General features: G+C 43.4%; 1 protein-coding gene across 1 annotated transcript in view; it reads left to right on the top strand.

Annotated features, from left to right (window-relative positions):
- Nucleotides 1-8432, top strand: part of LOC126190726 (serine/threonine-protein kinase S6KL) — a 274027-nt gene extending 265595 nt beyond the window's left edge. The window contains exon 9 of the mRNA XM_049931257.1: nucleotides 8322-8432. Within this exon, the coding sequence (XP_049787214.1) occupies nucleotides 8322-8432 (111 nt within the window). The remainder of the gene's footprint in view (nucleotides 1-8321) is intronic.
- Nucleotides 8433-13252: the final 4820 nt, after the last annotated feature.

The raw sequence follows: 13252 nt of genomic DNA, 5'->3' as shown, positions 1-13252 counted from the left end.
CGTATGTGGCTTAATTACTGCTTTAGCACAATGGGTAAGTGCGAGACTACAGATCTGAATGCCCAGTGTTCAGATGATCCTAGGATTTATTCTGCCTGTGATTTCTGAATGTGACAAATGACAGATAGTATCGTGATACGGATTAGATGTTAACTTGTAGATCCCCCCCCGTCCCTCTCCATCTAACTAGCTGAGTAATTCAGTTCGAAGATCTGGGGAAGGTAAGAGAGTAGCATTTACAAGTGGATCATGGTTTGTTAATCACTGTTTCTGTATCAGCAGCTGATAATATTTTGTACCATTACTTTCTTTAAATAGTTACGAGCGGTGGCGCCCGCACAAAATATTTTACTGCTTGCTTTTGTTTTCGTCATATATTGCGAAGACTTCATGAAGACTAAATATTCTTCGAGTGTTTGCCAACAAGAGAGAGCAAATATCTTAAAGCAAAAAATATTTTACGTTTTTAATATCTTGACGATGAAAAAGGCAAAAGTGTTATAAATGAGAAAATAAATAGGTAAACAGATTTCTAACATAAATTTTTTCGACATTGAAAAGGCAGCACTATTTATCATCTTCTAAATATCGGTTGACCTGTCAGTCGGAATATATTTTCGTAAGCAAATAAATGTTTACAAATATTGGCACGACAATTTCGTATTTTTCAATGTGCTCACAGAGCGTAGAATTTACAGTACGATCACTGCCAAGAATATGCGTTATGGATTTAGATTTCACAGTCAACTATTGTATCATTACTAATTACGTAATTCTGATATTATATTCCGAATTTTTGTAAGACGGATAATCCCACATAATCTCACTTTCAGCGCACAGTGCCGAGACGTGGTGTTCATCGTTAACACTTCTTACATTACATGAAATTATGAAAGGTATTTATCTTTGTTGATAATTCGTTACCTAGCTAACGAAATGGTCCGTTAAATTTTAAAACAAATTGTACAAAAAATGTACATTTTAACCTAGTTTCTGAAAGTCTGTACTGTATGCTGATGATCTCAGTACTTTCCGGGCGACGACCGTTCCGGCAATGTGCGTTCCTCTGCACTTGTTTCATCTAAGACCTAGTTATAAGCTAAGTGTTGCTAAGTTATCCATTAGAACTATCCGTGGAATATTATTGTTAATAGAAGAAACTAATAACATTAAAAGTGAATGGAAAGAAGACTAGGGAAAAGAAGGACATTTGTTATCAATATATAAATCTGTACGCTACATTAAGGAGCGTTGTGGATTTTAGAACAGGTCAACATTGTATTCTCTTCTGTACTTCACGTTGGTGATGACCCATGATAGTCGATTTCTGCGAAACATCGATATCCAGAATCTGAACAGTTATATTTCAGTATCGATGCTGTAATGTTTCAAATATCGTAACATTGATTTTGAAGACAGAATATCGACTTTAGTTGTTGACAAAAAAGTCAGACTACTTTTTATCACTGTCAGTAATTTTTCGTCGTTTAAATTAATTTTTCTCTGAACATATGTCTTAATGACACCAGTGCATCATGTCTGCGACATGTCAAACGTGGCCATGCGGTTGTGGAAGAGTGGAGTGGTGGGAGCAATATTTTTGAATTAACTATAGCAAGAACATTGGCTATTGTTGTAGATAAGCATGACTAATGCCTTACATTTTTTATTTTATGTCAGTTAGTATGGGCAGTACATTAACACATTACAGGAAGAGAGAGAAACCAAATCTGATTTCAATCTTTAGACAAAATTTTGTGGAATACTTTATGTTAATTATTGGTTTCTTTATTGTGTGATAAATAAGTTGTGTAAATCCTTCATTTAACGTCGATGCTAAACTAAAGTGTATGTTTTAGTATCGATTCTTATCGGCCATCGATGTTTAGGCGTAGATAATGAAATCGAAATCTAACTCGATGGTTTGAAGCATCGCGCATCCCTGCTTCACGAGCACGCGCTGATTGATCTGCATCCTCTCTTTCGACTGTTTACGAGGACATTGAAGCAAATTTACCCGAGAAGCAAGTTTCAGCTCATTACCCACTGCGCCGTAAACGCGAATACTAAGTGTGAACACATCTCTTGACGGTGTTGGTAGCCAGTGGAAACTGATGTTTAAGTGCAGCGGGCTCACGCCGGAACGCTCGCGACCTGCAAGGTGAGACCACTAACAGATGCTGACTCGCCACACCAGCTGAGCGAAGTCGCCGCGCAGGTGACTCGAGGTGGTGCTGCCTGTCCGTAAAGCTCCGTTACGGAGAGAGTACGTGACACTTCCGGGCAGTCGGTAGAGCACTTGACCCAGAAAGACTAAGTTGCTAGGTTCGCGTCCCGGCCTGGTACACAGCTGTAATCTGCCAGGAAGGTTGAAATCAACGTGCACTTCGCTGCAGAGTGAAAATATATTCTGGTGAAGATAACCTAGGCTAAAGCTAAATCATTTCGTTGCAATATCCTTTGTTCCAATAGTGCTCGACCCACAATGTACGCAGGAGAACGTCTGTGAAATTTGGAAGGCAGGAAAAGAAGTACTGGCGGAAATAAAACTGTGAGGTGTCTCTTGAGTCGCGCTTGGATAGCTGGGTCCGGAGAGCGCTTGCCCGCGGAAGGCAAAGGTCCCAGGCTCGAGCCCTGCTCCAGCTGTCGGGGAGTTTCGCATCGGCGCACAGTCCGTTGCAGAGTGAATACTCGTTTGGAGCACGAGACTCGCTTATAGCAGTTCACGGCCGGATCCTGGAGTCACATATGCCGAATATTTGGTCAACTCCGCAAGTTACTATACAGTTCATGGCAGAGGGTACGTCGTACTGTTATTACCGGTTCCTCTTCCCTACGCCATTCCTAAACTGAAGAGAACTATGTTGTCTCTCTTCCATAATTCCCATTTAAGTTTGCCGAATACTTCTGCTATATTTTCGATTGGGCTTTATCGACCTGTTGCAACCCTAGCAGCGCGTCTCTGAATTCTTTCGATGTCTGTTGTGATGCCTCCTTGAGAAGGAGTGTAAACACTAGAGCAGTACTTTAGAATTGCTCGCACTGGCGTCTTGTATGCTCCTTCGCATATGCACTGAATTTTTTCTCAACCCTGGCAACAAATCTTTCTTCCTTTCGCTTTCCGTAATACTGATTTTACATACTCGTCACATTTAACGTGGCTGTCTAATATGGCTCTAAGGTACGATGTGACGTGTTCAAGGCGTTCCCTACTAATCTGATAATCATATGCCGTTGAATTCTCTCACTTTGGTATAGGTATCATTCATCCACGTTTAACTAGAGATGCCATTCATTTTTAAGTAAAATTTTATTTCCAAGCTCTTCGGCAATCGCTTGCGGTCGTCCAACGGCGATACTTCGCTGTAGATAACAGTATTGTCGGGAATAATCTTCCAGTGCTGTTAATCCCATCCGATTATTCATTAATGTATATCTCTTGTCGAAATGTTGTACACATCTGGTCTCTCTATACACAAGCTTTGTGGAAATTACAATACAAAAAAATGACTTTGAGCACAATGGGACTTAACATCTGAGGTCATCAGTCCCCTAGACATCACACACATCCATGCCCGAGTCGGATTCGAACCTGCGACCGTAGCAGTCGCGCGGTTCCAGACTGAAGCGCCTAGAGCAGCTCGGCCACAGCGGCCGGCTCTCTTTTCTCCAAAGATCTCTTTAATATTCCTATAGGCAGTATCTATCTTACCCCAGTGATAGATGCCTCTAATCCGGACATTTCTCCTCTACCCATCCCTGCTTAGCCATTTTGCATTTCCTGTCGACCTCGTTTTTTAGACGTTTGTATTCCTTTTTGCCTGCTTCATTTACTGCATTTTTATATTTTCTCGTTTCATCAATTAAATTTAATACCTCTTCTGTTACCCAAGGATTTCTATTAGCCCTCGTCTTTTTACCTACTTGACCCTCTGCTGCCTCCACTATTTCATCTTTGAAAGCTACCCATTCTTCTTTTACTGTATTTCTTTCCCCCGTTCTTGTCAACCGTTCCCTGATGCTGCCTCTACCTTTTTGCAGTTTCTTCAGTTTTAGTCTACAGTTCATAACCAATAACTTGTGGTCAGAGTCCACATCTGCCCTGGAAATGTCTTACAATTTAAAACCTGGTTCCTAAATCTCTGTCTTACCATTATATAATCTGTCTGAAACCTTCCAGTGTCTCCAGGTCTGTTCCACGTGTTCAACCTTCTTTCATGATTCTTAACCCAAGTGTTAGCTATGACTGAGTTATGCTCTGTGCAAAATTCTACCAGGCGGCTTCCTTACCCCCATTCCATATGCACCTATTACTTTTCCTTCTCTTCCTTTCCCTACAATCGATTTTCAGTCCTCGATGGCTATTAAATTTCCGTCTCCCCTCACTATCTGAATGATTCTTTCATCTCATTACACATTTCTTCTATCACTTCGTCATCTGCGGAGCTAGTTGGCATATAAACTTATACTACTGTGGTAAGCGTGGGCTTCGTGTATCTCTTGGCTACAATAATGGGTTCACTATGCTGTTCATAGTAGCTTACCTGCGCTCCTATTTTTTATTCATTATTAAACCTACTCCTGCATTACCCCTATTTGATTTTGTATTTATAACCCTGTATCAACCTGACCAGAAGTCTTGTTCTTCCTGCCACCGAACCATAGTCAATTATTGATTTTGAAATTAGTTCTGTGAGTAGTTTAACTTTTAGTAATTAATTTTTTCGTAAGTTTCATTCTAATATTAATCAGGCGTGTCGAATATCATTGTAAAATGACCTGTGAATGAATGAACAACTATACAACTGACTGTCTGTCTGTCTGAAAACGAGATATTTTTGATAGGCATTTTCGTAGTTCGTACGAGACATTATTTCTGGTCGTTGCAACTGACAAGAACTTGAGTATATTTTTTGGTGAAATACTTCTGTTCTAATACCGCTACTTTATTCTGAAACGCTGCAGGTTAGCGAATGCTATCCGATTAGATTATTAAGGTCGCGCCAGTTTGTTTTTCCGCGCGAACTGCAATACTTTGTCTATAATTAAAACTATCGCTATGGGCGCCCTTACGAGAATTTGTAGGGGTTTGGAGGGTGTCTAAACCTGGGACAGCGGAATATTTTTTTTAATATTTTTAAAGATGAAATTTTCATCTCCGATCATGTTAAAAACCTGTGTAATGCTGACTTGTAAATCGTTTCCTTGAAAAAAAAAACTGAATACACTATATTTTTCATTTCCCTGAGAGTTAGGGGGCGGCCGCGGTCCCCCCTTTCCCGTAAGTATGGGCGCCCTTCTCGCACACTAAGCTCCCACCGCAGAGTCATATTACCAGCTTGTTGTCTGTTCTGTAGAAGGGTGAGGCGACTCACGGTCGCGTGCAATCACAGCGATAGTTTTCGTTACTGAAATGGACAGAGAGTTCGTGCGTTATGCGGCTGTAAACAGTTATATCCCACGTCATTACGATGTTTCTTCGAAGCACTGTGTGACCATCGGTGTTTTTCTTCATATTCAATAGAGGAATGGCCAGGAGAGGAGAGTCACAGTCCGGTCGTCCTAAATGACTTTTTCCATTGTCTTATCAACTCACTGAATAGTGAGACGTTTCGTAGACAATGCCAATCCTTATCGCATCCGAGTTTATGCGAAATTTGAATGAAGTGATTAAAATACAGCAGAATGGAACTGTTCGTGCCAAAGCTCTTACTAATGTGATTCCTATGGTAAAAGCATGTTGGTCTACTGCGATGCGGAACGCCGAAAATGATGTAGCACGTCCTCATGTTTCCGTTATCTAGTGTGCATAGTGTTTCATTGCGGTGTGTTTTAGACAGGACAACGTTTCGCATCCTGACTCTTACTAAATGTATTTATTCACAATGATCGTTATTTTGATCTGTTGTACCATGTTCAAATGATACAACCTAATTTTTTTAAATGCCTGGCGTAGCACTGCTTCGATTATTTTCTTGTGATCACTGTCCAGCAGTATTTTAGAAAGGACAACATACGGCATAACTAGCCAAATCGCGATCGTGGTGAATAAATACATTTAACAGTATTCCCAGGCGGTAAATGTTGTCCTTCGCAATACACTGCAGGGGTGTGAACTAAACTAAAAAGAAAATAATCCACTGTGTTTTAATCACTTCAGTGAAACTCAACGTTTCCACTTCGATGCCGACATAAGGAAGAACGCACGATTACACACCATCTTCTGTTTTGTGAAATATGACTCTGTAAGTACTGCATGTGTTAACACATTTCCTGTTCGGTAAAAAGTATCCAGACACCTATCACTGGACATTAATATGGGGTGTTAAGTCCCTTCAACTTTACGTCGGCTCGAACTCTGCTGGGGACACTTTCAGTGAGGTGTTTGAATGTCCCTGGAGGAATGTCAGCCAGTTCTTCCTCGAGATCCGTAGCTAGAGGAGGTAATGATGTTATACGCTGCGGTCTGGAGCGAATTCGACGTTTTAACTAATCTCAAAGGTGTTCCATGGCCACTAGGTTTCGGTAGAGACTCTGGGCAGGACAGACCATTCCAGGAATGTTGTTACCCACAAACAATTGCCTCACAGATACAAACAGTCATCGTCTCCGTGCTATTGCCCAACCGTACACAGTACACATCACTGTAACATCTGTTCATATCCTTTCACATTGAGTGTTGTCCTAAGCAAAATAAGGTGACTGCATCCTAACCACGAAATATATCCTCATACTGTGTCACCACTTACTCCGTAGTTGGCACTACACGTGATGGCAGGCAACGTTCTCTCGGCATTCTTCCATCGGACTGCTACAGGGTTGCCTCGTGATGACTGGGTGTTGTGTGATGTCCTTAGGTTAGTAAGGTTTAAGTAGTTCTAAGTTCTAGGGGACTGATGACCATAGAAGTTAAGTCCCATAGTGCACAGAGCCATTTGAACCATTTTGCTAAAGGGTATAGCGCGATTTATCACTCGAAATCAGTTTCCAGTCATTCGCTGTCCAGTGACACCACCTCACCCAGCGTCGCTTGGCATTGACTACAGAAGTGCTAGGCTTACACAGAGTAGCTCGACCATTGCACCCCATTATTTTTAACCCCCCAAGCGTAGTAACTCTGCTAGCTGCACCGCTGGCAGAACTTTGGAAATCACGAATGATTCCTTCTGCTGGCGTCAAAGCGATTTTTATTACTAACCTCCGGAATTTGTGATGGATCCTGTACGCCAGTACATGAGGCTAGGTTTAGCTGTGGTTGTTCCTTCGCGTTTCCACTTCACAATCACGTCACCAGCACCCGACTTGGGCAGCTTTACGAGGGTTGAAATGTCCGTGATGGATTTGCTACTCAGGCGACATCTGTTGACTATTTCACTGAGGTCACTGAGCTCTCCTGACGGAACCATTCTGCTGTTACAGCTTCTCTGCTAACAACACAGTACTCTCCACGTTCTTATATAGTGCCACCCGCCTCACGTGACATCTGGTGGTCAATTCCAGATTTCATAAGGTGTCCGGATACTTTTGATGAGATAGCATATAGTTTCAAGCAAATGTTCAGATTGTTGCCAAACAATGCCTCAGCTATGACTCTTGTGAAACTGCTGGTCGTAACTGCCTTTAGATCCGTTAGCCTACAAACATCAGTTGTACACAGATCTAGAGTTTTACAGACAAATTACCTTGATGGATTACCGTGTTTTAAAATAACTTCAGTTTTAATCTTGCGAGCAGAGGTACTTCCCTTGTGAGATGGCTATTTCGCTAAATCGCTTTAGGCAAATGCGGGGATGGTTTCTTTGAAAGGGCAGGCCGACTTCCTTCCCCATCCTTCGCTAATCCTATGAGACCGATGACCTCGCAGTTTGGTCTCGTCCCCCAAATCAACCCAACCTTGTGAGGCGAACGGCTTAACTGGCGACGGTGTGCACTTTTACAGCATCCGTAAGTACTTGTTGCGTGTTGCTTAACGGGCATTCTCAACAGTTCTCAGCTTTCTTAACACCGCTGACACAACCCGTGCTCGTAACTCATGGGCAGTTTAACGTTTAACTCTTGTAGGCCACTTCCGAGAACTGTTCTAAAATGCGCCGACCGGTGTGGCCGCGCGGTTAAAGGCGCTTCAGTCTGGAACCGCGTGACCGCTTCGGTCGCAGGTTCGAATCCTGCCTCGGGCATGGATGTGTGTGATGTCCTTAGGTTAGTTAGGTTTAATTAGTTCTAAGTTCTAGGCGACTGATGACCTCAGCAGTTAAGTCGCATAGTGCTCAGAGCCATTTGAACCATTTGTCCTAAAATGCATTGTGTGATTAAACCTACAGGATAAGAAGAGTAGTTACCGAGAAGCAAGAAGTTTCAAGATATCGACCGTTAACATTACAAAAGTGTTGAATTGGTGTTCCTCATTCGAACAGAATTGTCATTTATTATGAAAACTGTTATATGTGCAGCCCCAGCATGTTTTATGTTAGCGTGCAGAAAGAACTGTCTTAATTTATATGACACACGTTGTTTCAGTAAAACAAGCAGGTGAAATGACGCACAGTCTCCGAAGTTGCGTCAAATCGAATTGCTTGCCTTAGCCTGGAAGCCAAACATCTTGGGATTTTTTATTTTTTATGGATAGTTGTATTTCTCCAAATAAAACTACCTCGAAAATTCAGTTAGAAAATGAATTAGAAAAAAATCTTGTACACATTTTTAGTGTTATTTAATTTGTACCGATTTGTGATAAATACAGTATTAAAACGTGTAAGGTGATTAATCAGTATATCATGATTCCCATTCCGGAGGATGTTACAACTTACCTTTCGTGATGCAAAGACATATAACATTTGAACGAGAAGTCTAAAAGATCTGTTCTCCTCGGTTAGACATATGCTGGTAAGTAGAGCATTTATTTATCTAAGGATTGTTAATGGAAAGCGCATCTAGCCACAAACACCTTTAAGAAGCTTTTGGGATTTCATGCTCATCTTGAGACAGCTACACTTTTTTTTTATTACAGTACTAGCCTTTTCCCCATAGTTTTGCCCATGTATGCGTTAGGCAATTACATTGATCACACCTCCTCCCCACACCTCCCCTCCATGTCTGTCTCATCTCCCACCTCTATCTGTTTCCTCCTCCCTACTCTCTCTGTCTGCCTCTTCATCCCCTCCTCTCTCTCTCTCTCTCTCTCTTTGTCTATTTCCACCACCCCATGTCCCTCTGACCATATCCCCCTCTGCCTCTCTCTTTGCATCTCTCTCCCCCTCTTTCTTTTTCACCTGCCTACTACCCCCTAAACCCTTCACCTGCTTCATGCATCTCTCCATCCTCTCTCTGTCCATTTCCTCCTCTTCCTTATTCTGTCCCTTCCCTTCTCAATCCATCGAAACTTGTCCCCTGCCATTCTCATCAGCACGTGTAACCCCTGCAGTATAGTTCAGCAATGCAGGTCGATACTACTCCTACACAATACACCAGTCATACAGGACTATCTGTGTGTTGGGACATGGAAAACCATTCTTGCCCCTGACATGTAGGCTGCCTTGCTAAGCAGCTTGATTTGGCAGGTCGTGCTTGGCTCCCTATGCGCCAGGGGCTGGGAATGACACATTTTTGGCGGTATCTCCACTCTTATTGAGCTAAGAGGACATAAACCTTACAGCACTGATATGTGGAATGCCTGCTGTTTCTGTGCCAAATTTGGTTGAAATGGCCAAGGTGTCTGGGAGCAGATTCCAGACATACACAATACATTCTGCTGACATGTCGTCTGCTCCTGTAATTTATTCTAGTGAAGAGCAGACATCATGCTGCTGACGTGTCTAATACTGTAATAAAACGAGTGCAGCCATCTGAAGATGGGCGTATTTGGTCCGAAAGTGGCAATAGCAGTAAAACAGTATTTCTTAAAGCTGTTTGTATCTGGAAGCGTTCTCTGTCAACAATCCCATCTGAAAAACAACCATGGAATTCAACAAGACTCAGAATGGCTGAACCAATACTTATTTATTGTCGTTACAACTGATGTCTGGAATTACTAGTGGTATGTGGGACACTGCTCAAACTCTTGGAACTTGTGGTTGTTCATTGCGTTGGTAGTCACAGAATGAAGCAGAAAATTTCCCTGAAGTGTCCTGGAGAGTTTTTTCACGATAGTGGAATCCATTTCAAGCAACGGGACGTATTTGGAGACGATAAAGGCAAGGTTGTTCGTCAGCAGCTGCAGCCATACACCACCATTACGTGGTGTTGTGAAGTGTCTCCTATACCCCCATGCTGTGTGGTGTATGTCCCAAAAACAAAACGGCGCCACCTCAGATGCCTGAGGACCTTGTATGGGAGAACTTAATGCATAATGATACACCCAGTAGAGCCGTATTTTTTGCTCTGACAATTCACGATTTTGTTTCTAGCTTTACAAGGAAACTCGTTTGCATCTTAAGGGATCTTGGAGCGCGAATGAAACCTACGTACCCTCCGACAATCGTAGGTGTTGGCGTAGGGTGTACATTATAAGATGTACGTATCTCCATGTCGTACGAAATGGTTTTTTGATATCTCAGTAGCATGGGTAAGAGATACATTAGACATTTCTTTGTGTCACGAAAGATACCTTCCTTTTCTCTGCTGGCGTAGAACATGCTACAAGTTGAGGGTATCTACACATCGGTGACCAATATACTCTCTGAATCCAAACTCTGTCGAGTATGTCCGCGGGCCTTGGAAGAAGAAAGGGCAGTACCAGCTGTGACTCTTTCGGAGTTTCATTGCATTTCTTGTTGTGCCGCACATTTGTGATGTGCAGGTTCTGTCAGTGACCACACACTAATTTACGCGGCAATAACTATGTTTGCTTCTCATGTTTCTGAAGCGTACCAGTTACAAAAATAAAAGCTATCCTCTCCTGCCTGCGGAGAAGCAGATAAGTGTCGTCGTAACTGCCGTCTGCTTCACGTCTGCTGTGCAGCGAGCTACCTTAATTTAAGTATTAACTGTATTTTTCTTACTTGTCACTTCTTTCGTGTGTATTTGCTTTTAGGAAGCTGTAATTGTCTGGTGCTATTAATAGTGTTCCATAGATTTCGTGTTTGTTTTGAATACAGTCAGAGAGAGTCCCTTTAGTCAGCCATAGTCAGTGTCAGTGTCGTCGTAACTGCCGTCTGCTTCACGTCTGCTGTGCAGCGAGCTACCTTAATTTAAGTATTAACTGTATTTTTCTTACTTGTCACTTCTTCTTTCGTGTGTATTTGCTTTTAGGAAGCTGTAATTGTCTGGTGCTATTAATAGTGTTCCATAGATTTCGTGTTTGTTTTGAATACAGTCAGAGAGAGTCCCTTTAGTCAACCATAGTGCCAGTAGTGCTAGTGTTTATTTTCAATACAGTCCAGAGACAGGTAGTGCAATTTTCATTGTTTTCTACAAGAAGTGGCTAGCAACCCCAGTTTAGTGAATAAACAGCCGCCTTTAGTGAATTAGCAGTCTAGTTAAAGGTTGAACAACTCTCTTCAGTAAATTGATTCCTTAGGATGGATAGGATGTGTGACTGCTGTGTACGGACGCAGAAGGAGCTGGCCACTGTTCGCGAACAACTGAGCGTGTTGATGTCCGCGGTCAGCCGTCTTCAGGCTGCTGCCTCGGAGTGTAGCGGCAGTGGGGAGTCTGGTGCGTCGCAGGGTACACCCCAGGTGTTACATGCTTCACACACTGGCCCTGCTGTCGAGACATCTTCGCGGGTACCGGGCGCGGTTGGGCCACCCTCTCCCCAAGGGGAGTGGCGGGTTCAGCGGCGTTCGCGGCGCACGAGGCGGAGGGTCAATGTGGAGGCTGGCCGTGTGGCATCGCCCGCTCTGCCTGTGAGTGGACATGTGGCTGCTCCTTTAGCAAGGTCCGAGCAGGCACACGGGGGGAGGGGTTTATTAGTTATTGGGAGCTCCAACGTTAGGTGGGTGATGGAGCCCCTTAGGGAAATAGCGGGAAGGTCGGGGAAGAAGGCCAGTGTTCACTCTGTCTGCTTGCCGGGGGGCCTCATCCGAGATGTGGAGGAGGCCCTACCGGCGGCGATAGAGAGCACTGGGTGCACCCGACTGCAAATTGTTGCTCATGTCGGCACCAATGACTCCTGCCGTCTGGGTTCAGAGGTCATCCTCAGTTCGTACAGGCGGTTGGCGGAATTGGTGAAGGCGGAAAGCCTCGCCCGCGGGGTGGAATCAGAGCTAACAATTTGTAGTATCGTTCCCAGAACCGATCGCGGTCCTCTGGTTTGGAGCCGAGTGGAAGGCTTAAACCAGAGGCTCAGACGATTCTGTGGAGATCTGGGGTGCAAATTTCTCGACCTCCGCTATCGGGTGGAGAAATGTAGGGTCCCCCTGAATAGGTCAGGCGTGCACTACACGCCGGAAGCGGCTACAAGTGTAGCGGAGTACGTGTGGAGTGCACATGGGGTTTTTTTAGGTTAGAGAATCCCCTCCCTAGGCCCGACAAGACGCCTCCTGAGACGCGGCAAGGTAGGAGTAGGCAAAATGCAACAGGGAATAACAATATTAATGTGCTAATAGTAAACTGCAGGAGCGTCTACAGAAAGGTCCCAGAACTGCTCTCATTAATAAACGGTCACAACCCCCATATAGTACTAGGGACAGAAAGTTGGCTGAAACCAGACGTAAACAGTAATGAAATCCTAAACTCAGATTGGAATGTATACCGTAGAGACAGGCTGAACAGTGAAGGGGGAGGCGTGTTTATAGCGATAAGAAGTGCAATAGTATCGAAGGAAATTGACGAAGATCCGAAATGTGAAATGATTTGGGTGAAGGTCTCGATTAAAGCAGGCTCAGACATGGTAATTGGATGTCTCTATAGGCCCCCTGGCTCAACAGCTGTTGTGGCTGACCACCTGAAGGATAATTTGGAAAATATTTCGAGTAGATTTCCCCACCATGTTATAGTTCTGGGTGGAGATTTTAATTTGCCAGATATAGACTGGGAGACTCAAACGTTCATAACGGGTGGCAGGGACAAAGAATCCTGTGAAATTTTTTTAAGTGCTTTATCTGAAAACTACCTTGAGCAGTTAAACAGAGAACCGACTCGTGGGGATAACATATTAGACCTTCTGGTGACAAACAGACCCGAACTATTTGAAAAAGTTAACGCAGAACAGGGAATCAGCGATCATAAAGCGGTTACGGCATCGATGATTTCAGCCGTAAATAGGAATATTAAAAAGGGTAGGAAGATTTTTCTGTTTAGAAAAAGTGACAAA

The sequence above is a fragment of the Schistocerca cancellata genome, chromosome 1 (assembly GCF_023864275.1).
Source record: "Schistocerca cancellata isolate TAMUIC-IGC-003103 chromosome 1, iqSchCanc2.1, whole genome shotgun sequence".
NCBI classification, from domain to species: domain Eukaryota; kingdom Metazoa; phylum Arthropoda; class Insecta; order Orthoptera; family Acrididae; genus Schistocerca; species Schistocerca cancellata.
Note: the sequence above shows the minus strand (reverse complement) of the source record. Positions and strands in the feature narration are given on the sequence as shown.